Genomic DNA, 27,872 nt, shown 5'->3' on the forward strand with positions numbered 1-27,872 from the left:
GCTGAGGTGGTAGTGGACTGTATTGAGCACTAAGTGGAGAGATACCTAGACTCCAAGGGGCAGATTTATGTTGCCTGACGCATCTCTGCAAATCAGCAGAGATGCGCCAGGAAAGATGCGGCACACAAGTTTATCCTTGCGCCACCCAGATGCGCCGCATTTATAATGCGGCGCACCATGGCGCAGAAATAAACAGATGTGTGTCGCATCTAGGGTGTGAAGTTGGTGCAGTGCTGAAGTTGTGTTGCATGCGGCATGCAACTCCAGCACTTTTCCAACTTGCCCTATCTGTTAACGTGGTGCGTCAAGCCTTACGCCTGCTTCAAGCAGGCGCAGGGTTTTTGCGCATCAGCGTTGGTAAAGTGACTCAGTGAAATCTTGTAGATTTCACTGAGTCACTTTTCAGGGACATTCCTATGACAGAACCCCCCCCCCTTCGTGGAAACGCCCACATGAAACCTGACGCAGGTTTCATGTGGCGCAGGGTTTTACAACGTGACGCATCTCTAAGATGCGTCACGTTGTAAATACCCCGCACCATGGCGCATCTTTTGCGCCACCGCTGCGTCACGAAAGTGACACAACAGTGGCGTAAAAGAGGCGCAAGGGGCTTGTAAATCTGCCCCCAAGAACCTTCTCTGGAAGCCAGGGTGTTGTGGGAGAGAGCATTAACTAGCATCTTCCAAAAAGATGGACATTGTAAATGTTTTTACCTTTGGAAGATTGTGACAAGGTACCACCCCATGATTATAAAGGTGCAAGCTCTACATTGCATTTTGACCAAACCTGAGCATTTTCCAGCAAAATCAAGGCTAGTGTGAGACTCTCAAAAAGAAGTAATTGACCACGTGGAGCCCACGACAGCTACGGCCTGCTACATTATCCCACTGGAGATATACAAAAAAGACCATACATAGTGTGGCGTCCTTCCCAGCCTTGCTACCCGCCAATGACTATGCCACACATGGAGCTTCATATTACATGTCTCTATTCATCTGGTCTAACTGCGAACTCAACATTCTAAATCAGTCTTCATTGCATTCCGCTCTACCACTTACGTTACAGTTCTATGGAGTCTTTCAGGAGCCAAAAGTATTCTATCATTTCTAATTCACAAGACATTACACCTCGAGCTTCTCACGAGTAGCATGCTGCACTGCTTTCTTTAGCATACTCATAAAATGCTCAACAAGTCAGTAGGCCTGTGGCCACAAAAGTGGCTCTTATGATGCGTTATATTCAAATGCTCCGAAAAATCTTTAAATTCTCGACTGTTGAAAGGTGGGCCATTGTCAGACTTCACTCTGGCTGGAACACCACATGTCACAAAGATGCTATCTAGTCTTTTAATGACTCGTTCTTGAGTAGTAGATGAAAGACCTTAAATTCTCCAGCAAGTGAGGTCCATTATCAAGTGGACTGAAAAAGTCAATGGCTATATTCTCCCATGCATCTGGAAGTTCTGACATGTTCAAGGTGTGGTGAATAGTTTTTGTAGAAAGGCAGTTAATTCCCTTTCAACCCTGTCATCAAGATAAGGACACCAGAATTGGTCTCGGAGAGCTTGTTTTGTGGTAATGATTCCACAATGCACTTCATGTGCCACTCCAATTATTTTCTTTCACAGACGCTTCGAAATGAGAATTCTTGATCGTTGTATAATAATTTCTTCCTGCGTTCTGGACAACTAATCCATGACATTATTATATTTTTGATATTCACCATCACGGATGAGTGGTTGAGTGTGTTGGTTCCATGACTGATGTGTGGTGATGTCACTATCATGGCTCGTGGCAGTGATTTTCTGGGCTAACAAAATGCCAGCTTGTGTGTTTGATTTTACAATTAAGTTAATATGGGCCATCTTGGATAGTGTACCGTGACCTTATATAGGGACTCTGGAAAAGTAGTCAGCAGGGTTCTGATTCTTCCCTGAATAATGCACAATGGTATAATTATACTCTTGTAACCGTATCTCCATCGCTCAATGCGAGGAGGAATGTTGGCCTTTGGATTGGCAAATATAGGCAGTAAAGCTTGATCATTAGTTATCACGTAAAAGGTTTTCCATATAGGAATACGTGGAAATGTTCACAAGCCCAAACTATGGCTAACCTTTATTTTTCTGTTTGTGAGTAAGCAGGTTCTGTTTGGGGCAAACTTCTACTTGCATATGCTACAATATGCCTTGGAGCACTCAAGTGTCTGCTGTGCTGTGCAAGGATGGCACCTAACCCGACTGGGCTAGCATCAACAACAACCTCTGTGTAAAGCTTCAAATGGATGTATGCCATTTCAGTAGCAATCTCTTTTTTTTTTTTCTTTTTTATTTGGAGTCAAAATACATCACATAAGTAAAAAATACATTATTAGATTAATCTGGACATGAGAATAACAATTGATCCACAGGTTCATTAAATAAATGCTTGATCCTAAAATACATTAAATAAATACTTAAGACCAATAGTTGAAAAATTGCTTAAAACCATCAATATATCGTTATAAAAATAAGCCTATTTCCACTATGTACATCAACATAATATGCAAAGTAGCAGTTCATACATCTATTGCAATAGTCTCCCTCCAATTAGTTACCGGGGCCCAAAACCTTCTTCTAAAGTCCCGTACTTTCACCCCCTTATGCTCATATAGGCAGGTCTCAATATTATGTATTCCAAGGAACCTGGATAACCACATCTGGAAGGAAGGTGCAACAGTATCCTTCCACGCCGCTGATATCAAGATCTTAAGGACGGCTACAGATATAAAAGCCAGAGCTTCTTCTTCCTTGCCCAAATTTAGGTTAGAGTCTGTGCCCAAGATCATCAGGGTAGGGGATAGAACGATCTTGTGGCCTATCAGCCCCTCCCAAAAATTTTCGATCTCTTTCTTCACTGGGGTCAGGAGTCTGCAAGTAAAAAACATATGCAGTAGGTCTGCTTGTGCCCCCCCACATCTTGGGCAATTGTCATCCGCTCTAGTCCCCCATGTAAATAATTTAGCTGGGGTATAGTATAAGTTAAACATTGTTTTATAATGTTGAGCTCTTAAGTTTGTGTCTCTAAATATCCTTTTGTTCAGTGCCAGAGCCAGGTCAACGTCTACGTTTGGGTTTCCAAGTTTATTGGACCATGCAACCTCAGTCTTGTCGACATCATTGTGAATCTCTAAAAGAAGGATGTTGTATATGGGCTTAATTTTATTGCATCCATTAGTCAATACGTCCAGGAGGGGACTATTTCCTGGAGAAGGCGGTTTTGGTTTAATAGCCTTCAGGGAGCAATCAACCTGGGTATAAGCAAACCAATGATTGTCTGGAATTCCATAACTCTTTTGTAAAGCCTCAAAGCTTATAATCCCATCCCCATCCATTAAATCCCGTAATGTCTTAATGCCCAACTCCCTCCAGATTTTTAAGGTCCTTTCTATCCCTAATCTTGAGAAGAGGCTAAAACTACAAATATGGATATATGCATTAGTTTTGAGGATATTACACAACTTTCTGCTAGCCTTCCACACCCTCCAAACGCTATCGATGATTTTGTATCTCGCTTTTTTGTAAAATCTTCGATCTACTTCGCATAGCAAAATGCCCATCGCCTTTCTTCCCAGCAATAGCTCAAAGATAGAGGGGGGTTGGTGTGCTTCGGATCTAGCATTATTGATATGGGCATCTGATTGGAAAAGTATCGTCATTTGTATTAAAAGACAGGTCCAATGGTATAGCCTTAGGTTGGGGAGAGCTAACCCCCCCCTTTCCCTTGGGAGAGAGAGAAGGTTTGTTGACCGTCTTATTTTGCCGAATTGCCAAATGAATTTAATAAACACAGATTCCAATTTCAACATTATTTTTTCCTCAATGAATAGTGGTATGGCCCTAAAAAGATATAATAATTTTGGAAACATTGACATCTTGACTGCGTTTATCCTTCCAATCAATGAAAGGTGCAGGCCATCCCATCTTCTCAGGTCGGTCTCTATTGATTTTATAAGTGGTAAATAATTTCCTTCCACTATTTTCTCTACTGCAGCGCTAATTATTACCCCCAGGTATACTGCTGCATCCACATATCTGGAATCTGTCTTTACTATATTCCTTGTGCAAATTATCTGGGTCTTTGCTTCATTCAGTAGATATCCTGAATTAGCACCAAATTGTTTTGTCAGATCGACCAAAGTTGTCATTGCCTGCTGGGGATCGTTAGTAAATACAGCCAGGTCGTCCGCATAAGCTAATATTTTGTTTTCAAACCCATTAATTATCACTGGCTTTAACCTGGGGCACCTCAATATTGCCTGAATGAGCGGGTCAATATATAGGGAGAAAAGAATTGGAGAACATGGGCATCCCTGAAGTGTTCCTCTTTTTATAGGGAAGATATTAGATTTCTCGCCCATAACCGTGACTCTAGCCACGGGATCATGATACATTGCTTTCAATGCTCCAATAATTTTTTGCCCAAAGCCTCTTCCTTGCAGAATGTTCCAGAGATAGCTCCAGACCACACGGTCGAAAGCCTTCTCCGCGTCGAGCAGGATCATGGCGACCTCCCTCCCCGTGGCAGCATGGGCGTCAAATATAGCTATTGCTCTGCTTGTGTGATCCATTGTGCCACGTCCGGGAACAAACCCATGCTGCCAAGGAGAGACAAGACCGCCTATATTCCTGCCGAGTCTCGAGGCCCATATTTTGGAATATAGCTTAGTATCAGAATTAATTAGAGAAATCGGTCTGTACGACCCCGGGTTCTCACTAGGTTTCCCTTTTTTGTGAAAGATGATGATATTTGTCTCTTTCCAAGAATGCGGGGTTTCTCCCGTATATACTATCCCATTAAAAAGATCTACCAAGAGGCCTATGATTTCCATTTCAATACATTTATATATCTCCAGGGGGAAGCCGTCCGGACCGGCGGCCTTCCCTGGGGCTAGTTCCTGGAGGGTGGTTTTGACTTCCGATTCGGTAATGTCCTTGTCTAGTTCCTCCTGGAGAGAGGCATCAAGGCGTGGGCCTGAATCCTCTAAATTTGTCTGTTGTTCCCCATCCAAATTTTCCTCGTCATATAGACTTTGATAGAAGTCTCTAAATACACGCAGAATATCTTTGGTTTCTGTATATTCTCTACCCCTTTCTTCTATCTTCTTAATAGTGTTTTTAGATCGTTCTTGCCGAAGTCGGAGAGCCAGGGCTCTACCGGCATGTTCGCCAGTTTCATAGCGATTAGCTCTTGTAGCCTGGTATTCCCCCATCGCCTTCTGAGTGGACATTTTCTGAAGATCTGCCTTAATAGTCATAAGTACTTTATGGCTATTACTGCCATCCCCACCTGTTGCGATAGCCTTAACATGCTCTTCTTCTATTTTTGTAAGTCTATCTAATAGTTTCAATTCGGCCTTTCTGTCTTCATTCCTTAATTTTGTCGAGTAACTAATAATTTCCCCTCTCAAAGCCGCTTTAAAGGAGTCCCATACTATATTCCGGGAGGAACTATATCTATTAGCAGAGAAGAAGTCATCGGACCAGCTCTTAATATGGGCGATAAATCTGGCATCTTCCAGAAGTCTCCTCTAAAAAGACCATGGGGGTCTAACTCCCCTGCAATGGCTCCTCTGATATATAATTACTAAGGGATTATGGTCCGAAAGCACTCTTGGCAATTTAGTTATAGTTACTTTATTAATCTCAGATGAGGAGACAAACAAATAATCCAGCTTTGAGTGCTTCTGAGCTGGGTTTGAAAAGTATGTAAAACCAGAATTAAGAGGCTCCTTGACAACCCAAATATCCACTAAATCTATTGATTCCTTCATAGCTTTTATTGCCCTGTACACTCGTGGCTTCCGACCAATATACTTTGCGCTATCCTCCCAGCTAGCAGAGATATTCAGGTCTTCACAGACTATTACAGGTGCCACCCAGCCAACCAGTTCAATCTCCAGGAAGTCAAAGATCTCCGGGTCATCGCCATTCGAGCCATAAATTACACAGATGGTAAAGCCTAATTCCAGCTCTGCAATCAACCATCTACCACAGCTATCTGCTTTTACCTTTTTAACCCCTCCCAAAGATTTCCTTATCAAAATAGCAACCCCTCTAACCATTGAGGTTTGTAATGAGCAGGCAACCAAATCAAACCTGTTCATTACCAAAAGGTTCCTTTTTGCCCATGGGAGGTGAGTCTCTTGGAGACATAACACATCAATTTTATTAAACTTAGCAAAGTAGGTAAATCTTTGTCTCTTCCTCCAATCATTCAACCCCCCAGCATTCAATGTACATATTTTAATGTCTGACATCTTTACTTTTAATTTGACCTGCCAACCTGTTCTGCCACTTGATCCTTTTATTCTTTTTCAGCTGCTTCACATGTCCAAATATAATCAAAACCGTAGCGATGAACTCTAAACTCCATTTTAAGTCTTTTTTCCTTTTTCCACCCCCCACGAACCCCCCCACCCCTCCCCCTAAGCTCCCTTCCCTCCACCCAGCCCCCCTGCTCACCCGCCCACACTGTGAGGCGCACAACACTAGTTTGTGCATGTGATGGAAATGCAGTTGCGATGAGGAAATCAAATCACCTTATTTAGTTGCAAAACACCCGGGGAAAAAAAACGAGAAACAAAGTAGTGGAGACCAAACTTAGACAGCTGCAAACCAAGCATTAGCACACATGAGGACTCTATCCATTAGGCTATAGAAGCGTATATACTGTACAAAGCTATTTATCAAGGCTATCCAGATACTCCTTGACCTTGATTTCGGATGAGAAATATATTGTTTTCCCTTCATTAATGATTTTTAGCTGAGCTGGATTTATTAGATACGCTTGAATTTTCCTATCTTGAAAGGGCTTTATTAGCCCCCTTAGCCGCCAACGTTTTACTACAGTCACATGACAGAAGTCCGGGCGGACAAAGAAAGATACCCCATCGCAGTTCTTTCTTGCGTCTGGTCTAGCCCTTTTCCGAGATTGCCTGTCGAAGTATAAAATTGCCCAGAAAAATCAGCATCGCCCTAGGTTTATCCCCCTCTTTAGCAGTTCTTCTTATTTTGAAGGGGGTGCGATGTACTCTTTGTAGCTCTTTAGACCTATCCCACCCGGACAGTTCGGGGAAAGCTTGCTGGAAGAGTTTAACAATGTAGGCTCAGATATCGGACTCTTCTGATCCCTCGGGAATTCCTAGGATTCTCAGGTTGTTTCTTCGAAGCCTATTTTCCATCTCCTCCAGCTTCCATTGCATATCTATCACTTGAGAACTCTGGGCATCTACTTTGGATGTGGCCGCTGCCATCTCAGTCTCTGTTGCGACCACCCTCTCTTCTAGGTTTGAAACTCTGTCCCCGGTGGTAGCACAAGCCTTTGAAAGTTTTCTTACTACCCCCTGCATTTTTCACATTGCAGACTGTGATTTTCGACTGTCTTGGCGTGTTTCTTCGCGGTGTGCTAATATCTCCTGGTGGATTGTCTCAAGTAGTGACATTTGAGCTTGTTCCATCAAGGGGCTACCTAATAGGGGCTGAGCAGAGGAGTGATCCCAACTTAGCTCCTGTTGCTCCATTTCTTGGCCCCAACCAGCTTTTTTGCCTTCATGGCTGTAGTAGGGGCATTTTCCTCCAGGTCAGTGTCCGTCTCCACATACGAGCTATGTTCATCTTCATCTTCGGACCACTCCCCCCCGTCTGAGACAGAGAAGAAGGCTTCACTAGGGTCATTTTCTTTGTCGCCTCCAATTCCTCCTGTAGCCCCATTAGGCATTAGTTCCTCTTTTGCAGCAAGGAGGTTTAAGGGGTCAGTTGACTCCCCCTCAGCGTTAATGATGTCCTCCCTAGTATGTTTTATCTGAGGGAGCTGAGTGTTTATATCCTGCTCCTGAGCCGGTAGAGTATCAGTTGCTGTCAAGTTTACATCATCATTTTTTTTCAGAGATATACGGGCTGGATTTACCATCTCTGCCTCTGTCTCTGCCTTATTTTCAATTGTCAAAATTGATATTTCCGGCGCCTGGATCAGGGGGGAGATTCAGGGCTGTCTCAACTCGTTAGCTACATCAGAAGCATTGCTCTCTCCTGTGTCTTTAACCCCCTTCTCCTTACCCGCTTTCACCAGTAGGTCCAGAACTGACGCCGTCGCCAACCGGGTCTTAGGAGCTCCTTGTTGCCTTTTTTTTGTTGTATATCCGGCATAGGGGGTTTCATCGCCACATGAGGTGTCTGGGGCTGCATTTCCAGCTTCCTCCTTCTGCATTTTCTTCCTGCTCGCAGATTTTGCGCCCTGATTTAATTTTGGCGCCATTCCAAGCTGAGCTCTCTGCAGGCGATATCTCACAGGTTGATCAGCACGGCAGATATCGCAGTTTACCACTCCGCTCTGCTTCTCTCTTCTGCTGCGGCTCCCCTCCGACCTCCGCGTACGGCTCAGCTGACCCCGCCGTCTCTCCTCGCTCCCGCGGCTTCCCTCTGAGCTCCGCGATCGGCTTCGGCTCCGCAGCTGACTCCGCCTTCCTGCAGCAGCGTAGCGGGTGAAAGCGAAGGACTTCAAAACTTGCCGGACCGCCCTCAGCAGCAGCCTCGAAGCTCCGATATAGGTGAGAACCAGCATCCCCCCCGGCTCCCGGTAATGCACAAAATAAAATGCCGGTAATGTAACAAACCCGCTACACGCGGATTTCACGCCGAGTCATTTGAGCAATCCATGTGTGCTGCTTGGATTCCCGGGTTATACAGCAGACCACGTCCTCATCGCTCACTGCACCGGCCACTCAAGCGGCCGCCATCTTGCCTCCCGCTCCGCTCCCATTTCAGTAGCATGGCCAATTAATGTTCCAGATACATACAAAACTTTTCAAATATAAGTGCTCAGTTAAGAGTCTTGAAGAAAATAAATGTTGTTTCATTGGCCACATGAATGTGAAAATCAAACAAGCCATTCAGTAGCAATCTCAATGGCTTGTTTGATTTTCACATTCCTGTGGCCAATGAAACAACATTTATTTTCTTCAAGACTCTTAACTGAGCACTTATATTTGAAAAGTTTTGTATGTATCTGGAACATTAATTGGCCATGCCAAGAAATGACAAAAAACAAACACTGGTGGAGGGTCCAAGGGCTAGATTAACGACCCATGCAGACACACGCCCAAATATTACTTAATGATAACAACAAAGAATGTCTGTTGGTCGAACAGGAAAAGAAGGGTTCAACTGTGATAACCTGAGTGTAGCCTAACCAAAAGCAAGTGACTAAGCAAAAAGTGCAAAGAGTGTAACCATCAACACACAATTCCTAAGTTTGGAAAAGGTGCCCATCAGTTCCCACACGGTACCACCCTATTCATCATTTGGGCTCTCCTTTATCCAGGAGAAAGTGTAGTCTATCACTAGTTGTTTATGTGACAGACAGTTAACCCAATGTGAGTAATAAAGTATGTGAAGGGTAGGACCGAAAATGTTAAATATATCGGGGTAGCTGAATTGCAGTGCAAAAAAGTGTATGGTGAAAAACAAAATGAATGAACTAGCAGATATTTTGTTAAATCTGCCAGTTCATTCCTTTGGTTTTAATGTTGGGAGAGTTGAGAGAATTTATTAAAATTGTATCTTTCTACTCATTCTCTACCCAATTTTATATATATTTTGTTTTTCACCATACACTTTTTTGCACTGCAATTCAGTTACCCCGATATATTTAACATTTTCGTTTTTAACCCTCATCTCAATCTCCCCCTTTCACTCCTCTGTGTCCTCTGTGTCTTTCCTCCACTTTTTCTTGCACCTTTTCTGTTGTTTTCCCCTCATTTCAAGCTCCCCCTTCACTCTCCTTCTGTTTCTTTCCTGTTTTTCATTAGGTTTTTACCCTCATCTCAACCTCCCCTTTCACTCTCCTGTGTCCTCTGAGTCTTTCCTCCACTCTTTCTTGCACTTTTACTGCCTTATTTCCACTTTTCTCTCTTTTTGCCTTTTTCAGCCTGTTTTTCCCCGCCGCTTCTGCCACAGTGGCCCCTCCCCCCCAGCACGACCAATCCAGCTCCCCTTGCCGTTCCCGCCTCCCAGCTGTCCAGCCCTCCCCGACCCCTACTTAATGGCGGGCGCTGGGGCCAAAGGCAAGCCCGTCTACGTCCGTCCGCGACCCGACTGCGACCAGCGCCAGGAACCCTGGATCTCTGCACCACCAACACTACGACCCAGGGGCACTCCACCCTCTCAACCCACTCCGCGACAACAACTGCAAGCTAGCATCACCAGCCGACACCCATGGACCCTTCAGCTGTCACCGCTGCCGGCACACCTGCAGTACCACCAAGACCACTGACGCAGCACAATCCGCAAGCAAGAACACAACTGAATCGAAGACCCTGCAATGCATCCTCCTCAACGTCTGATCCCTCCACAAACATGTCACTGAAACCTGGGACCTCCTTGACAGCACTAATCATGACGTAGCATTCTTTTCTGAAACCTGGACTAACACCACCTCGGGACCAGATATCACCATCGCCATTCTCCAAGGATACAAGATCTCCTGGAAGGACCGCCCCACCCGCCCGGGAGGAGGAATCGCCATCGTCCACAATTCCACCCTCCACCTGAGCATACTCCCCAACGAGCCCACAGACCTGATGGAACACCTTCACTTCAAGATACTGGCCAGCCCTACCTCCTCCACCCTCCGAGGAACCCTCATCTACCGATCCCCTGGACCCCACAGACTTTTTGCCAACTCCATCACGGACATCATCTCCCTGCATGCCATTGCGTCCACCAACTACACCCCACTTGGAGACCTCAACTTCCACCTCGACAACCAACTGGACCCCAGCACCGTATCCCTCCTGGGCAGACTCCACCAGATCGTGACCAAACCCACGCACTCAGCAGGACACACCCTCAACCCCCTCTTCACAACAGGAAACTCCATCACCTTCAGCCACATCACCGAACTTCCATGGACTAACCATCGATGCGTGCATTTCACCTTCAGAACACCCACCATCCACAGACAACAGCACCTTTTCCCACAAAGAAACTGGACAAGAATCACCGATGATGAGCTAACCTCATCACTCAGCAACTCCTCCCCAACCATTGCGGAAAACGACAACAACAACACCGCAGACCGAACCCTGCACAGATGGATCTCCGACAGAGCCAACACAATAGCCCCCCTCAAGAAAAACAACAACACTCATGCCAAGAAAGCTAGATGGTTCACCACTGAACTTCGAGAGACCAGACGCACTTGCCACTGCCTCGAAAAGGCCTGGAGGAACACCAAATCCACAGAAGCCCACAACAACTTCAGAGCCAACACCAACGCCCACCATCAACTCATCAAAAAACGAGGAAAAAAGCGATTGAAGACACACTCATGCACACAACAGTAAAGAACTCTTCAACATCATCAAGGAGTTCGCCCAACCCACCAGCGAGTCCACCGACATCCTTCCCTCACAAGCCCTCTGCGACAAGCTCAGCAGCTTTTTCCACCACAAAATCAAGAGCTTCTATGACAACTTTGTCGAAGGCAACCAACACACTGAACCCTCACCAACAACCCCCGACACCCTGAAACCAGCGATCGACAACTCGACACATGCTGAGATCAACCCCCTGCTGAAGAAACCCTCGGCAGACCCCACCGACCTCAAAAACTATAGACCCATCTCCCTACTCCCGTTCCCAGTGAAAGTCATAGAGAAAGCCATCAACAGCCAACTCGCCACATTCATTGAAGAGCACAACATCCTCAGCTCCTCCCAATCCGGATTCGGACAAAACCACAGTACGGAAACTGCCCTCCTCGCCGCAACAGACGACATCCGTACCTAACTGGACAAAGGAGAAACAGCAGCACTCATCCTCCTCGACCTCTCAGCGGCATTCAGCACAGCCTCTCACTGCACCCTAATACGCAGACTCCATGACGCAGGGATCCAAGACAAGGCACTCGACTGGATCTGCTCCTTCCTCTCTGGCAGAATGCAATGGGTCAGACTCGCCCTTTCCTCTTGGACCCTACACCTACCACCTGCGTAGTCCCCCAAGGGTCCTCCCTCAGCCCTACGCTCTTCAACTTCTACATAGCTCCGCTAGCCCCCATTGTCAGAACCTATGGACTCAACATTGTGTCATACGCAGACGACACCCAACTCCTCCTCTCCCTGTCCAACCAACCCAACACCGCCAGACACAACTTTCGAGAAGGCATGTAAGCCTCCCCCAAATGGATGAAAAACAGCTGCCTACAACTAAACACCAACAAAATGGAAGTACTCATCATGGGCCCAAACCCAGACGCCTGGAACAACACCTGGTGGCCCCCCGCCCTCGGAAGCCCGCCCGCCCACCCCCGCTGACCATGCACGCAACCTGGGAATCATCCTGGACTTAGAGTCCAAATGGACCGCCAGATCAACTCTGTCTTGTCCTCCTGCTTCCACACCCTCCGCCTCCTATGTAAGACCTTCAAATGGATCCCCCTTGAACACAGAAAGACCGTCACTCACGCAGTGGTCACCAGCAGGCTCAACTACGGCAACGCACTCTATGCCAGAATAAACAAAAACCTCACCCGCAAGCTACAGAACATCCAAAACGCCGCCGCAAGACTGGTTCTCAACCTGCCAAGACACTGCCACATCTCCCAGCACCTGCGCACACTCCACTGGCTCCCCATTGAAGCTAGAGTCACCTTCAATTTGCTAACCCAAGCTAACCCACAACACCTGACCGCATACCTGAACAGCCGGCTAAAATTCCACGCACCCCAAAGAACCCTACGATCAGCCCAGCTCTCCTACGCCCTGGTCTATGGCACCAGAAAGACGAGATCGGGAGGCCCCTCCTTCTCCTTCCGCGCGGCCAGAGCCTGGAACGACCTTCCGCTCCACCTCAGACAGATAACATCGCTCCCCATCTTCACAAGAAACCTCAAAACCTGGCTATTCAACAGACCTCTTCCTTGATGGACTTTAACCTGCAAACCCCCCCCCCCCCCACACCTCTCAGCACCTTGAGACCCTTACTAGTGAGTAGTTGCGCTTAAAAAACACCTGATTTGATTTGATTTGATTTGGTTCCCTTCATTCTTATTTGTATATAATTTTGCTGATTATATTTGGCTTTATTCTTCTAAATTATTTTCAGATTGATATTGCGTCGCGCTCTTGACTTATGTTCAATATTGTTTGAAACTATCACATATTTCCTGATATAGTTTGATGCATAATATTTATATTTAAAATTGTAAAGTCTTCATTTAGGGGTGAGCGTATTCTTCTCTTTTTGTTCCATTCCCATGTGTTTCCAGAAACTGCTTCTCTCCGTATTTTCCATACTGTCCGTACTGTTCATAATGGTAAGCACTGAAATGTAAAGTACTAGGTGTTGTACTAGGTCTATCACTGGATGTAGTGTGTCAATTTGAAAAAAACTGTGTTATGAGCTTGATGTTGACTATTTATCAAGGGGTTTGCATCGCATTTGCACCACACAATGTTGCTAAGGTTCAAATTCCTTCAGAAACAGAAGATAAGAGGCATTTGGCAAACAGGAACAGTTTTGTTTGATTAAACAATGCGGCCGATAGAACAATTACAGGCACGCGGTCAGAGGACTGTCTCAATTTACATTAGGTTGACGTTAGTCTTTTATAAATTTTTACACCAAGCCATAAACGTATCCAGCGCACCATATATGGTGAGCAATGTTGGTTGCTGCCTTAGAGTTATAAATTAATGGTCAAGTGGTTACTACAGGCGGGTCTCGACCTTGTGTGGACACAGTGTTGTCAGTGGTTAATGTGTCCAGATGTCTGGCGTGGGGAGCACATGATCACTATGTTTACTTGGTCCTGATTAGCTATGTGTTCGTAACTCTTGGGCAATCTGACTGTATGGTGTTTTTTGAAGTGTGCGCACCTCCTTGGGCTATGTGTGCTTTATTGGGGACATTTTCCCCCTGACCATTGTGATGTCACTGCCCCTGTCTGTGGGATCGATCAAGAATTTCCGTCCCATGTGTTTGCCTGCCAGCCATGCACCCTCTCAACTGAGACCCACCAATCAGGGATCTCGGGCCTAGGTTGCAGGGCCTGGCTGACTACAGACTTGGTTTTTGAGGTAGATGTGGAGTCAAGACAGGTGATTTTATTAATAAGGCTCACGTTTATTTTTTATCGATAAACGTATTGATATCCATATTAACATGGTTCATGCATGATGCAACCCCAAATGCAATTTATGAAGCCATGTGTGGCCCTGAGTGGTTTGATAAATCAGCAGCAACGCAAGGGAGTCCAATATAAAGCACGCACATGACCCAATGAGAGTATCAGAGTGCTATACAGATAGCAGTGCAAACAGACATGTAGGAAAAAAATGCACAAAGGAATAAACAAACAACAATACAGGTAATAATTACTTACTCTTTTTATGCTTGCTGCATTCTGCAGTAGACATAGATAGAGGAATATGCCTCAGGGGATGGTTTTTGTGCAGCAATGTTCGCTTTCCTGCACAAAAACAATCCTGCATGCAATGGAGGCACCCTTGCACCATGGTGCAAGGATGCCTGTGTTGGCGTAAGGCAGTCCATTGTGTGTCAGCACTGTGGAAAGGACAAGAATGTGCCGTATTGTAATAAATTCAGCGCATTCCTGCCCTTTCCCTGTAACGCAGCACAGCAAGGTGACTTTCTGCACTGGGTTACTGCCCCTTAGAGTATGGCTAAGCCTTTCCCTTTACACAGTTTTATTATGGAATTGTCAGAATGCACTGACATGACCAGGTGAATCACCACACTGTGTTGCTGTTATATTTGAAGGTATTTGAAAGGCACGTTGACTTATCAAATACATTCAAATGCAAGTTGGCTTATCAAATGCAATCAAGGCATGTTGGCGTATCAAATGCTGTATTCCTTCACATCTGAAAGAGTACCTGTGTGTGGTATTGAGGTGTGTGGTGTTGAGGTTGAGTGAACTGCCCTTTGCTTCTCTAGGCTTAGGACAAGTCTTCAATCCTTGGTTATTGCCATAAGTTGTCATGTGTTGCATCCCCTGAAATAGCCTAACCTGTATGTCATCAACATTCACTTCATTATATTATGGCAGGAAATTGCCATAGCCAAGTGTATTCCTGGGATATCTTTCATCCTTCATTTCACAATTTGCCAAACCGTATTCTTCCTTAGAGCACCTTTCTTATTATATTCACCTTCTCTTAACATCTCATCCCTTCCCTTTTGGCAGAATGACACCCTTTAGCGTACCCGTGAAGCATAAGCGGCATATTTAGTATTTTTTCATGTAGTGCACTGCAGCAGCCACAAATGCGGCACTATACTTACTACCTGAAAAGGAGAGAGGAGGAGAGCACCCTATTTACTAAAATAAGGCACTCTACTCCCCTCTCACTAGCTCCGATGCTGAAAGCAGCTGCCATGTGCCACAGAGACACCCTTGCGCCATGGTGCAAGGGTGTCTGTGAGTCTAGCATAGGTTTTGTTCTGGAAGGAACCCTTCCAGTACAAAATACTATGCACAGATTAATTTTAATCATTTTCCCACGTTCTATGAGTGCTGTAAAGTGCAGCACGCATGCAAAGGCGGAAAAGGAAGGAGAAATGAAAGCATTTCTCCTTCCATGCACCTACTTGGAAAGGGCACAGTTTTCTCACGTGAACCCAATCTACTTTATTTAGAAAATTGGGTTTAGCGTGAGAAACCTTGGGTGGTTGCATGGAAACCACCCTTGGTGTGCCCTCATGGCACAAAGTAATGCGAAGAAGCGCTATGCATTGCTTTACATTACATTTCCATTATTTCCAGTGCTTAACAAGTTTAGCTCTGGAAAGTAAATTGGAAAAAAAAGATTTTGCGCCGATTAGCGTCACTTTTGTGATGCAAACACAGCGCAAAATCTTTGTAAATCTCCCTCTAAATGTGTTTTCCTGAATGGGTTAGAAAGCTTTGTGACACCAACATCACTTCGCTTCACTCATTGGACCCTAACTGATTAGGAACTTTTCAAGAGCATTTTTTCAAGGGAGTGCATTACCTTTCGTAGTAGCTGGGGAAATAGTCCCCCAAATTAAAACATGTTTCATTTCACTCTCATTACATATCCAAAGCGATGCTTTATCCAAAGGAAGACAAGGTCTAGTTAAGAACAAAAACTGGGAATGCAAAACTAGGACATGGGGCTTATGCTTTTTCCCAGACATCCCTTGAACACAAGTCAACCTACTCCACGCCACATTTCAGTGGAGAGAAAACAAAGGAATTTAACAATTATTTACTGCCAGACTGATGAGTATATCCTTCCTTAAATGAACTATCAATAATGGATTCATGTCATAAGGATTTATTTAGTGCATAGTCACAAATGTTATTGGTGCTGTTGAAGGAAACAACATAAACAATCAACACAAAAAGGGGAGTAGCTCCAGGGTAGGAGTTGGGTCCAGGGTCCTCCAGTCGGGCTAGCCGTGTCTGTGGTTGGGTTTCCACTCAGATTACCAGCCATGTTAGCACAGACACATGTCTCTATAAAACTTTGCAGACCTTGGATACACCCACCCCCCTCTTCCCTATCTCACAAAACGAACCAGAAACTGGATGACTTATGCGGTGCATTGAAGCCTTTTACATTTAATGCTATTTTATCCATTTGGCAGTTTCAATGGCGGTGATGGTTGGGAAATCTCTGTTTTACACTCCCTGAATGTAACCGACTAAGCTACGCCCCTGCCATTAAAACATTAAAGGGGGCACACTTCTAGATACTCAAAGGCGGAAGAAATGAATTGACATTATGTGTGACTAACTATTTGTGTTCATGCTACAGGTGACACGGAATGTGATGACTGCAGTGTTAAGTGTACCACCAGGAGATATTTACAACTTCACCGTCACTGCCTGTACTGAGAAAAATATCAACACATCCATGCCGCGTCTTATAAAACTGGGTAAGAAGAATGTTTTGATTGACTGCTTGGGGGGTTATCCATGACACACTAGCTCAATATTATATGAAATTTGTCTCACAATTACCTATGTTGTTCTCAGAACGGTAAGCACTGCCTTGTATTGTAGTTTTGTTCTGCATTATTGCAAAATTATGCATTGCACTGTGGCTGTTGTTTTGCTTTAATGTTTTGTTGTGTTGTGCCCTGTTACGTTTAAATTGTGTTATGTTGCTTTGTGTATATTATTGTGTTATGTTCAGATATTTACTTTAAAGATGCCAACAAATGCAACTGCTTTTCCAGACAAACGCAGCTCATGTCTTCAAAATTCCCATCACAAGCAACTATTTACCACTGTCTAAGGTGGTAAAATAGTGCTGTTGCAGCTTTTTAACTGTTTAAGACATCAGTCAGCCCAAAACTGTGACACAAATGATGTCTTTCTTTAGTTGCTTAAGCCCACTGCCTCAACTCAGTCAAATAAGAGAAAGGGTTAAATGGCCAGAAGCAGCTTTGGCAGTGATGGTGAAACAATTGTACACTAAGTGATTTGGAGTGCAAGCACACCATATTATAACCCAAATTTTAGGCCTTTCCATCCCATCTTAAGAGAGGAGGCAAGACTACAGTGAGACTTGTGGAGGTTGACATGAAGGCCAAATTCTCACCAACTTGCTTTTAAGCTTGTAAATTGTAAATTGATACTTGTATAGCGCACTACTCACCCACAAGGGTCTCAAGGCGCTTGTACGAATACCGCTGTGGAACCCATCCTGGCTTTCCCTGTGAGGTGTCCACTCCTGGGCACCCCCAAGGTGGAGGCCAGGCATCCTTAGCGTTGTGGGGGCCATTGTGGAGATTAAGCAAGCTATTGCCCAGAGTTGCAGAGTGGGACTCTATGATTGGAATAGGCACCAAGGCGAGAATTATCAGGTCCGTGGAATTTTTGAGCCCAAGACCCGCCGAGGCGGGGAATTGAACCCTGGTCCCGGGCTAGACCTCTGCATCAGGGTCTGCCGCTCTAACCATTGAGCCACACTTCTCCACAAGCTTGTATTGAGAGGAATGAATGAGACTTGGTAGTTGACCAATGCAGGGTCCTCCGCAGCCCAGGAGAATGAAAATGAATACACTGCACACTGAGCTCTGGATTGTACGTCTTTATTCCTCACATATAATCACACACTGTTCTCTGATTATGTCATAACCATTAATAACCACATCTTTACACCTCCTAACCAGTTACGTACTTCCTATGTTGAGGCCACCCAAAACCGCAGGGGGCCTAGCCCACATAGACTACGACCCTTCAACCATTGCACAACTTTAATTTGCCTGCATGTGAATTACAAATGGATAGGAAGACACAAACTCTCAGGAGTTATTGGTAGATGAGTGGTTTGTAATCAAGTGACATATCAGTGTGAGTGATGTCCTAAAATGTTTATTTAGCTCTCAATATTTAGGAGTTCTATTATCCCACCTCTGACTCCTTAATTAAAATTTGTCCTAAGGTGTTTCTAAATTCAAAGAGGATCCATAAATGAGGCAGAGGACTGAAGTGGTGGGTTTGGTCTCTTAGCACCCTAATAGCAAGATATTGGTCCCTGGCCTTCCCTTGGGTTGAAGTATACAACCCTCAGTGTAGAATCCTGAGAAAAGTATACGAAGATTCTACCAGCAAAATCTTTTCACATTTAGTGAAACATGTTCTACATTGGCAACTTCTGCCACAAATCTTACTGCAATCTTTACAATTTTATGTAGATGACAGTCATTTCTTTGGGGTACAAATGTCAAGACTACTGTAATAACTGAGAAGCAAATTGCTCAAGGTTTTTGTATTTAATGCATTTTGCCTTTCCTCCAAAAAGGGCTTTAGTTTGACAAAGTTTGGATATAATAACTACAATTTCTTTTTTAAATTGTATTGTACTTCTCTTTAGTAAGTCATTAGTCGAAAATGATATCTACTATCTTCACTTTCTTCATTATTGGTACTCTAGTATTTCTTATTTGAATGTGAGTTTATGGCTTCCTAATTTCTTATAAGAGGTTCTTGAACTGATTTAGCACCTGTTAGTTGGGCTGGCATTTTGAGACATAGAACTCTGGTGTGAGAAATTGCTTTGTGGGTTGACTGGCAATAGCCTGTGCTTAATCCTGGGGGTGAACAACACTTACAACGCAACTTTTACATCGCAGAGCCTTTACAATGCAACCATTACAACGCAAACTATTACAACGCATTGCTCTGGGGGGCGCTCTAGGATAGGGAATAGGTTAATTTACTATCCAATAACCTTCCCTAGTGTCCACGGGGACTGAAGTTGGAATAGTAAACTAAACTATTCACTATCCAGCACTCCAAAGCACTATGCGTTGTAATGGACTGCGTTGTAATACTTACGTTGTAAAGGCATGCGATGTAAATGCATGCATTGTAATGTCATACATCCAATCCTGGGAAGCATGAAACGCAAATCAGTCTGGCTTAACTTAGAAGTGTATGTGTAACGTTTTAGTGCAGCACACGTACAGTAATAAAGTAAAAACACAAAACAATTAGAACAGAGTTAAGGATTATGAACTTTTTTTAGTAAAAACTAGCACCTAAAAGTTCAAAGTGCCAACTGTGGACATCTAGTCATGCAAGACAGAGTCAAGCTGAAAAATATGGCCAACCATGATGGATGGATACAAGAAGTGGATTGAGCTGGTCAGCACTTACATTTGTTAATATTTTTGAGAAAAAATGTTCAGAGAAGGTAAAGTTCAGCAGGAAGTGTCCGAGTAAATAGCGTTGTCACTGGATAGCATTGGGTCGAAGCTGTAATGAAGATTTCTATCTTCAGACTTATTCTCTGAAATGGAAATCAAAAACTTCAGCGGGATGAGGCAGAGGGCGGAAGACAGTTTAATGACACCGGATACATCTTTGGCAAAGGACCGCTGAAACAGATTTGCTGCTGCGGAGAGGAAGAAGCTGCAAAGTAAATTGGACCAGTGATGCACCTCTGTGAGAAGAGACCTGGTAGGTCCTGGTCTCCTCCTGGTTATCAGATCATGTTTTTAGCCCAAAAAATTCCAAGTCCGCACTTTTGGATTCCAAGGGACCAGGACTGAAGGGGCACCACTTAGGAGTCACTCAGGCTGGGTCCAGGCATGGTTGATGGAGGAAGCCTTTTGTGTCCCTGTGGATCTGATCAGGAGGCCAGCAAACTAGCCTTAGTAAGTCACTCTGGCGGTCCTAGTACCCAGGCAGCGGGAGGTGGAGTAGCTGGATTACAGGGCAACAATCAAGCAGGGCAGCAGTCCAGTACAGTGTAGTCCTTCCAGCTGCACAACAGTCCTACTTACTGGCAGAGTATCCACAGTTTCAGAAGTGTACAGAAGAGTTGGTGTCTGAGGTCCTACTTTCATACCCAAGTGTTCTGGTTCTGGAAGGTGGGACCAGCTTCTAGACTGTGTGCCTAATTCACAACTGGCCTCCACCGTGGCGGCAGAGGCCTCTCAGTTGCAGCAGGGTCCCGCACTCGAGGCGGGACCTCCGCAATGGAAAACTGCTACGGAGGCCATTTGTGAATTAGGCCCAGTTTCTTTGAAGTGACTCCAAGCCAGTTGCAGTGACAATGTGAGGTTGTTAGGCCTGTTGTATGAAAGTAGAGCACAGGCTATTCAGTTACAGGTCGGGCTGTGCTTGGCTCCACTCCCCACCATCTGGCCAGCAGATGGCCCACTCAGGCACACCTAATCTCTTTGTTGTGTGACTGTCTGGGAAGAATTCTCAGAGTCTGTCAGTTGCCCACAGTCTTGTGACCCAGACCAGGCTACAGGCACAAAAGGGCTAAGGATAGACAAATGTCAACTTTCTAGAAGGGGCATTTTTTAAATTGTAATCAAATGCCAATCTTTATTATTAAAGAGGGTTTATCATTACAATTTTATTGACCCCCAAACAGGATATAGCTACCTACTCCCAATTCAAAAATACAGCTTATTAAATGTAGTAAGGAACCCCAATGTTATACTATGGGAGAGAAAGGCCACGCAGTCGTGAAAAACAAATCTGGAAATGTTTCACTATCATGACATGCAAAACCTAAAAATACATGGCCAACCTTTTAATTATATGGCACCACGTTCTATGGACTATGTAGGGAACACCTTAGGGGTGAGTTATATGTGATAAAAGGGGAGTTTGAGGCTTGGCGATTGATTTTATTGCCAAGTCCACATGGCAGTTTAAAACTGTATTTAGGCTGCAGTGGCAGACCAGGGTTATGTTTTGAAGTGCTACTAAAACGAGCAGCACAATATATGCTGCATAACAGCCCCACTAGTAGCATTACATTTACAGGCTCTGAGTATGTGGTATACCACTCTACAAGGGACTTACAAGTACATCAAATATGATAATTGGGTATGAGCCAATGTAACCATGTTTGAGGGGAATGAGCACAAGCACTTTAGCAATAGTTAGCAGTGGTAAAGTGCACAGAGTCCTATGGCCAACGAAAATAGGCCCAGCAAAAATGGAGGAGGTGAGCCAAGTGTTTGGGGAAAGTTAACCCTAAGGCTGACAGGTCTAACAACTGGCCTACCTAAACTTTGATCGCCTGAAAATGTTCATAACTGTATGTGAATTAGTGCTAAAATGGAAGAGCAGCTTACTGTCATAAATATAGGTGGAAAATCCTACAAATATTCAAGGCAAGGGAGCACTATTAGGGACATACTGAAAGCACTTAAACAGAATTGTTCAGTTTATGAAGACGGAATTGAGATCTTCATCGTTTTTAGGATCAACATGGAAAAAAGTTTGATAAGTTCTGTTGAGAACCTCCTCTACTTTTTCCCATCACCAGTCATGGCTCAACAGTTATGCATATGTTGTACTAGTGGAACCAAAGTTCCATTCATACTGGTAGAATAAGCTTATCAATCCTGGTGGTGGAAGGTGTTGTGACCAGCTCCTGTTAGACCAGGGTACCAGACTGGAAACCCAGGATGCCAGAAAATGGTTGGGCACAAGCTACGAAATCTGATCAGTACAGAAACCAACAAGGGAACACGTACAAACACTCAGAGAGAATGAAGGGAAACAAGCGAAAGCCCTATATGACTGGAAAGGGAGAAAACATCAAATATGCTCAGATGAATGAACTGATTTGAACCAATGCAAGCAAGGAACCATAGCAAGTAAACCATTGATTCTATTTTTGTATCTAGGGTGCTCTTTTCCTACCTGATAGATTTTGCCCCAAAATGGAATTTGCACAGTGATGGAAATTCCTTGATTGCTTTGTTTGTGTGGGGAGAAACCCCTGGAGGTATAAGTGCTCTGTACAATTTTGTAGTTAATACTAAGGATAAAGGGCATATAATCAAATTGAGAATGTAATGCAAATATGTTAAGGTTCTGTAGGGAAATGTTTAGGCTCTGTCTTGATGACACAAACCCAGATTCAGATATTTTAAGCACTTATAATTTAATTTGTGAGTATGTCAAGAAGGCCCACACTCACTCAGAACCTATAGGCCCTGAAGGTGGCTTGATAGAAAATTATACAGGGGTAAAGAGAGAGTAGCTGTCCTCTCTTATATGTACCCGCAGAGATAGGAATGACATTAAAAGGTGCAGATCAGCCTATAAATCAGCAGTTGCAACTAGGACATTGCAACTTAACAAGGACCTAGTAGAGGCTTATGAGAGGCTAGTGCCTCCAAACATAGCACCAGGTTTTGGGGGATCATAAACCATCCCATCCTCAAAGAACATCAGCTCTCAGACCAGGGGGTTTGCACAGGTTTCGATAAACCACTTTCAGGCTCTTTATGAATGAGACGCTTTAGCATCTGGCCCAAACCCCACCCTAGTTTCTGATACACTTATTCTTCAGTGGTCAGAAGTCAAAGAGGCCATACTGGCACTCACTCAGGGCAAGGCTCCTGGCACTAATGGTGGGCCGGGAGACCTGCTGAAATCGTTGGTGGATCTATGGGCCCCTGTTTTAACACTACACATAAAAGCGGCCATCAGAGGTCCACACATAGAGGCCTAGAAGCATTCTGTATAAATCCCTATTTTTAAAACTGGGGACAGGCAGAACCCTGCATGTTATAGGCCAATATAATTAATTGATATTGAGGTGCAGATAATAGGGAGAGTCTTTCCAACTGGGCCAATGAGAAAGAGATCCTCTCTGACTTGAAATATGGTTTTAGATCAGGGTATGGTACAGTTGAACAAAATCTATATCTGTACCTTTTAACCCATAAATACACAAGGGTTATGGGGGTGCTCGGTCCATCTAACCTTCATCGATCTCAGCACAGCCTTTGACGATGTCAATAGAGACAGGCTGTGGGCTGAACCGGGGTTCCTGAGGGTGGACCCCACTTTCATTACTTTTATGAGAGAATTATGCAGAGATCTCACAGGGGTGTTTAGATTTGGCCAGGATGAGGAATGTACTCAGCCCTAGGGTGTTTGTCAGGACTGTGATCTTGCTCCCCTCTCAATTTTTATGTATATTAATCATCTAGAGGAGGTCTTAATTGAAATTGAAGCTGACGTCCCTAAAGCAGGGGTCAGAGCCATATCAGTTTTATTATATGCCGACAATGTGGTTTTAATTGACCATACGGCATGGAGCCTGCAAAGTCTGCTAGGTGCATTTGTTGATTTCATGTGTAGTTTGGACCTATCTGCAAATTAAAAAAACTGCATTCTGTGGTGGTGGATCCCAGGAATGCCAATAGTTGTTACCCCACAGCTAAGGGTCAGGTTTCATCCATGGTGGATAATTTCCCCTACCTGGGTTTGCTCCTCAATTTGTGCCTGAGCTGGAAATCTCTTTTATCTAAACATAGAGGGGCCTTTCAACGTGCAATTTCCGAGCTTCAAGATTTTACAAGCCGCATTGGGCATAAGTCTCCAAAATTATTACTTGATGTCTATAGGGCCAAATGTGCTCTGATGGCCACCTTTGGCAGCACAATTTGGCGGTATGCCATTACTGCCTGTATTTAGGTGATGGAGAACAAATCCCTGTGAAAGTTACTAGCCATTGGTCAAGGAATCCCTACCGAACTTGGACACAAAGGGCCAGATGCATCAAAGGGTGTGTCTATGGGAAATTGTTTTCATGCCCAAAGAGTTTGGTTTGCCACATATTGCAGATTTTATCAGGGTTTGCCCTCTCTTAATGTGGTGTTTAGTTTAGTATAAAGAGGATTTGCATTTTGAAAGGAATATACTCCAGGATTATTTGCTTTTAGACAATGTAGTCATATTCCAGGGTTACAATAGCTAATAAAATCGGTTAAGGAATTAGGAAGCCATGGTCTATATTCTAACCCTAGAGGAATAACCAAAAAGTATCTTGCATGGATTAAACAGACTTTTTTCCAAAGGGTGGCTACTGTAAGGGAGAACTCTGCCTTGGCAAAACAGACTGTTCGGAAGTACTCCCTGTTTACATCCGTAAGTGGGTTAGAGCCCTATCTCCTCTTGAATATGTCTAATAGGCAACAACGCCTTCTAACATTTTTAAGGCAAGATATCTTTCACCATCTTTTGTTCCAAAGGGGACCTGTTATAAGTCGCCCAATCTGCATGTTTGAAGTTGCGGTAATATTTCGATCTGTGACTCCATGCATATTGCACTTGTGTGTCCAATGTTGTCCTACATATATAAGTATATCAGGCCTCTGTTTGTTCCGGCGCACTTTAGGCAAATCCGACCAGCATATCTTTATTTACAGGTGGAAAGGGCACCAAAGTATGTTTTTTTGTTTCTTGTTTTCTGTTCTGGTGTTCTCTCAAGTACCCAGTAGGTCTAAAATGTAGAGATTTAATTACCGTTGGGGTAATGCAGGTCCTCTTAACTCTATTTATTTTAACGGTTTTTAAAACTGTTTTAGATCAATTAATATTTGATGTAATTTATCTGAGGTCTTATTATGTATTGTTGCTGCTATACACGGAGCTGTCTATTTTTAAATCTACTGTTGTATGTGCTGTACACTTATGATTTTACCATATAATCGAAAACGTTTGAATGAAATAGTAGTTATAGAATTCACCGACTTGCAACATTTGTAGCATGTGTGTATTATAACTTCACTATCAAAGGAGAGAGAGAGGACTAGGTAGCTAGTCCGTATTCCCGGGGTTTTATATGTGAGATCAAAAAGGACAAGCCTATTTGTGAATTTACATAGACTCAAGAATGTAAGACTGGGTACAAACCGTTTGTTTGTTCATGAAGCCCTCACCCACCAACCTGGTTGGTGGCATGCTTCATCATCGGGCCCATCCAGTGACACCGAGTGTGTCCCGGGTGTGCTTCGACGCCTGAATACAGTGGAGCAGGTATGTTTCTGAGTGTGTAGTGTAGTGACGTACAGGTGAAAATTAAAAAACTATACAGGGGTCCCAGTACCCGAGGGTAAATTATATTTTAATAACTGGGTCACTGTTAGCATTAAAAAAGGCTATTGGATGTTATAGGAGTGTTAATTAGGGTCTCCTACATCCAGGTGTGGTCTACATGTTTCAGCAAGGCCTTTATGATTAAAACTGGCTTTCCTCAGGACCAACGTGTGTAGGTGCAAATGACTTGATTTTAAGTGAGTGCGTAATTTTGAAAAATGTGTAGCACTCGCTAAGGTGCTTTACATGTGTGAGGGGGATTCCCTTTTAGAGCATTACTGGACATACATCAAGTATGACAAAACACACATACAGGGGAGAGTCTTAGTATGGTAACATATTCACAAAGCAGTTTGATTGCCGATATCTATTGTGCTGTGTAGACGATAAATAAGCGGCAAATGGTGTAGCCATATTGGTGGTATGGCTAGGGTGAAAGTTATCATATATACATGAAGTTTTGTGGTGGGCTAAGAATCGTAAGCGCATCAACACAAAAAAACGGTGGTAAGTGCATGAAAGGAAGATTATCCTCACGTTTGCTTGTTGCCAAATTTGCCCCATGGAGTAGTTCGGCAGAGGAGTGGACTGAAAATTTTGGTCAGTGTCTGCTTTGAATCTCTTGTTGTCTCTGCGGCCTCCGTAAGACTGTCATGGACCGTGCTTTTGCCTTAAATGCAGTCTGCATCATTCGGATCACCTCTGCGGGGAAGGACACAGAAAACAGACTATGCGAGGACATGCTGAGTCATGGCTATGCTGCGCATGAGCGGGGGAGTAGTGTATCCTGCTGTGAGCATGCCCATGTGCGGGAGAGTAGTGTATCCTGCTGTGAGCATGCCCATGTGCGGGAGCACCAAAAATGCGAAAGTACCTTACTTTTATACTGTACCCAAAGTACACAAGGGCACCATACCACCCCCAGGAAGACCTATAGTCTCAGGGATCAACTCGCTATTGAACCACTTCCTAGGTACTGTGACCACTTCCTGAACCCACTGGTACAAGAAACCCCTACCTACATCAAAGATACCAAACACCTCCTGAACATCATCACTGAAAGGAACTTCGATCAAACCACCCAACTCCTGGTGGGACTGGACATAGAAAGTCTTTACACCAGCCTACCACAAGACGCCACCCTGCAAGTCCTACAAGATGTACTGAAGCAAAACCCTTGATGTACCATACACCACGGCAATTCATCCTTGACTGCGCAGCCCTAGCACTCAAAGAAAACTACTTCGAGTATGAAGGCACTTACTACCTGCAAACTAACGGAACCTCTAGGGGTAGTGTTTTTGCTCCTAGCGTGGCAGGACTGTACGTTCACCATTTCGAGCAGGAACACGTCATGCCACTGACCAACCCATACTCACAAAACATAAAGACTTGCCACAGGTATATAGATGACGTCTTCGTGATTTGGGAGGGAACACAGGATGTACTAAACATTTTTCTCACTGGGCTTAATGAGCGTGACCCTTACCTATGATTCACGTGCAACTCCAGTGCCACCGAGCTGGCCTTTCTGGATCTCAACATTCGAGCAGAACAAGGGACTCTGCGCACTACCACCTATTACAAACCAACAGCTAGGAACTCGCTGTTACGGTTTGACAGTTTCCACCCCAGACCCTTAAGGGAAACCCTGCCCTTTGGGCAATTCCTGCGGATCCGCAGAAACTGCAGCCACATAGAGGACTACAAAAGACAATCCCGCACCTTATCAAACAAGCTACAGGAACGTGGATACCCCAATGCCATTATTGCCAAAACCAGCAAAAGGGCCCTCAATATAAACAGAGAATCGCTACTGGAAACGGTGACAAAAGACTAGGAACCACCACCCATGAACTGTGTGACCACCTATAATACAGCGCCAAATCAAGTTTCTAGTATCATCCGCAAACATTGGAAGATAATCAATTCAGGCACCAGAGATTGGGAGATCCCGCGCTTTGCATTTAAACGTGCTTACAACCTTAAAGACAAACTAGTGTCAACAAGACTACGTGCCAGTCCTAAATCTATGGACAATACAGTCCTCAACTGTTGGGGCCTCCCCAAAGTCACTGGCCATTATCCATGCAACAACTGTAGTGTGTGCCATCTCACCAAACTAACGAAAACTCTCAACCTTGAACCTGGCAAAATCTGGACACAATGCCAACACACCAACTGCAACTCCAGCAACCTTGTGTACCTCATAACATGCCCCTGCGGGCTCCGTTACGTGGGCATGACGACCCGCAAAATCAGGACTAGAGTGGCTGAACACAGAAGCACGATCAGGTGTGGCCAAAACATCAGCAGACTGACAGAGCACTACCTCACGGCACACCACACCCCCAATGACATGTCCTGGACTGTCATTGAACAATTTGATATTAACCAAAGAGACAATGACCGGATCCTTCATACAAAAGAACAGAGATGGATCTATCGCCTCTGCACCCAGCAACT

At 44.4% G+C, this 27,872-nt stretch overlaps 1 protein-coding gene across 6 annotated transcripts in view; it reads left to right on the forward strand.

The window, feature by feature from the left end:
• The window catches only part of PTPRO (protein tyrosine phosphatase receptor type O), a 1,002,672-nt gene that overhangs the window by 687,995 nt on the left and 286,805 nt on the right, over positions 1–27,872 (forward strand). For all 6 annotated transcript variants that reach the window (XM_078674019.1, XM_078674018.1, XM_078674014.1 and 3 more), the window contains exon 12: positions 16,846–16,966. In XM_078674019.1, the coding sequence (XP_078530145.1) occupies positions 16,846–16,966 (121 nt within the window). The remainder of the gene's footprint in view (positions 1–16,845; positions 16,967–27,872) is intronic.

This window comes from Lissotriton helveticus, chromosome 1_1 (genome assembly GCF_964261635.1).
Source record: "Lissotriton helveticus chromosome 1_1, aLisHel1.1, whole genome shotgun sequence".
Taxonomy (NCBI): domain Eukaryota; kingdom Metazoa; phylum Chordata; class Amphibia; order Caudata; family Salamandridae; genus Lissotriton; species Lissotriton helveticus.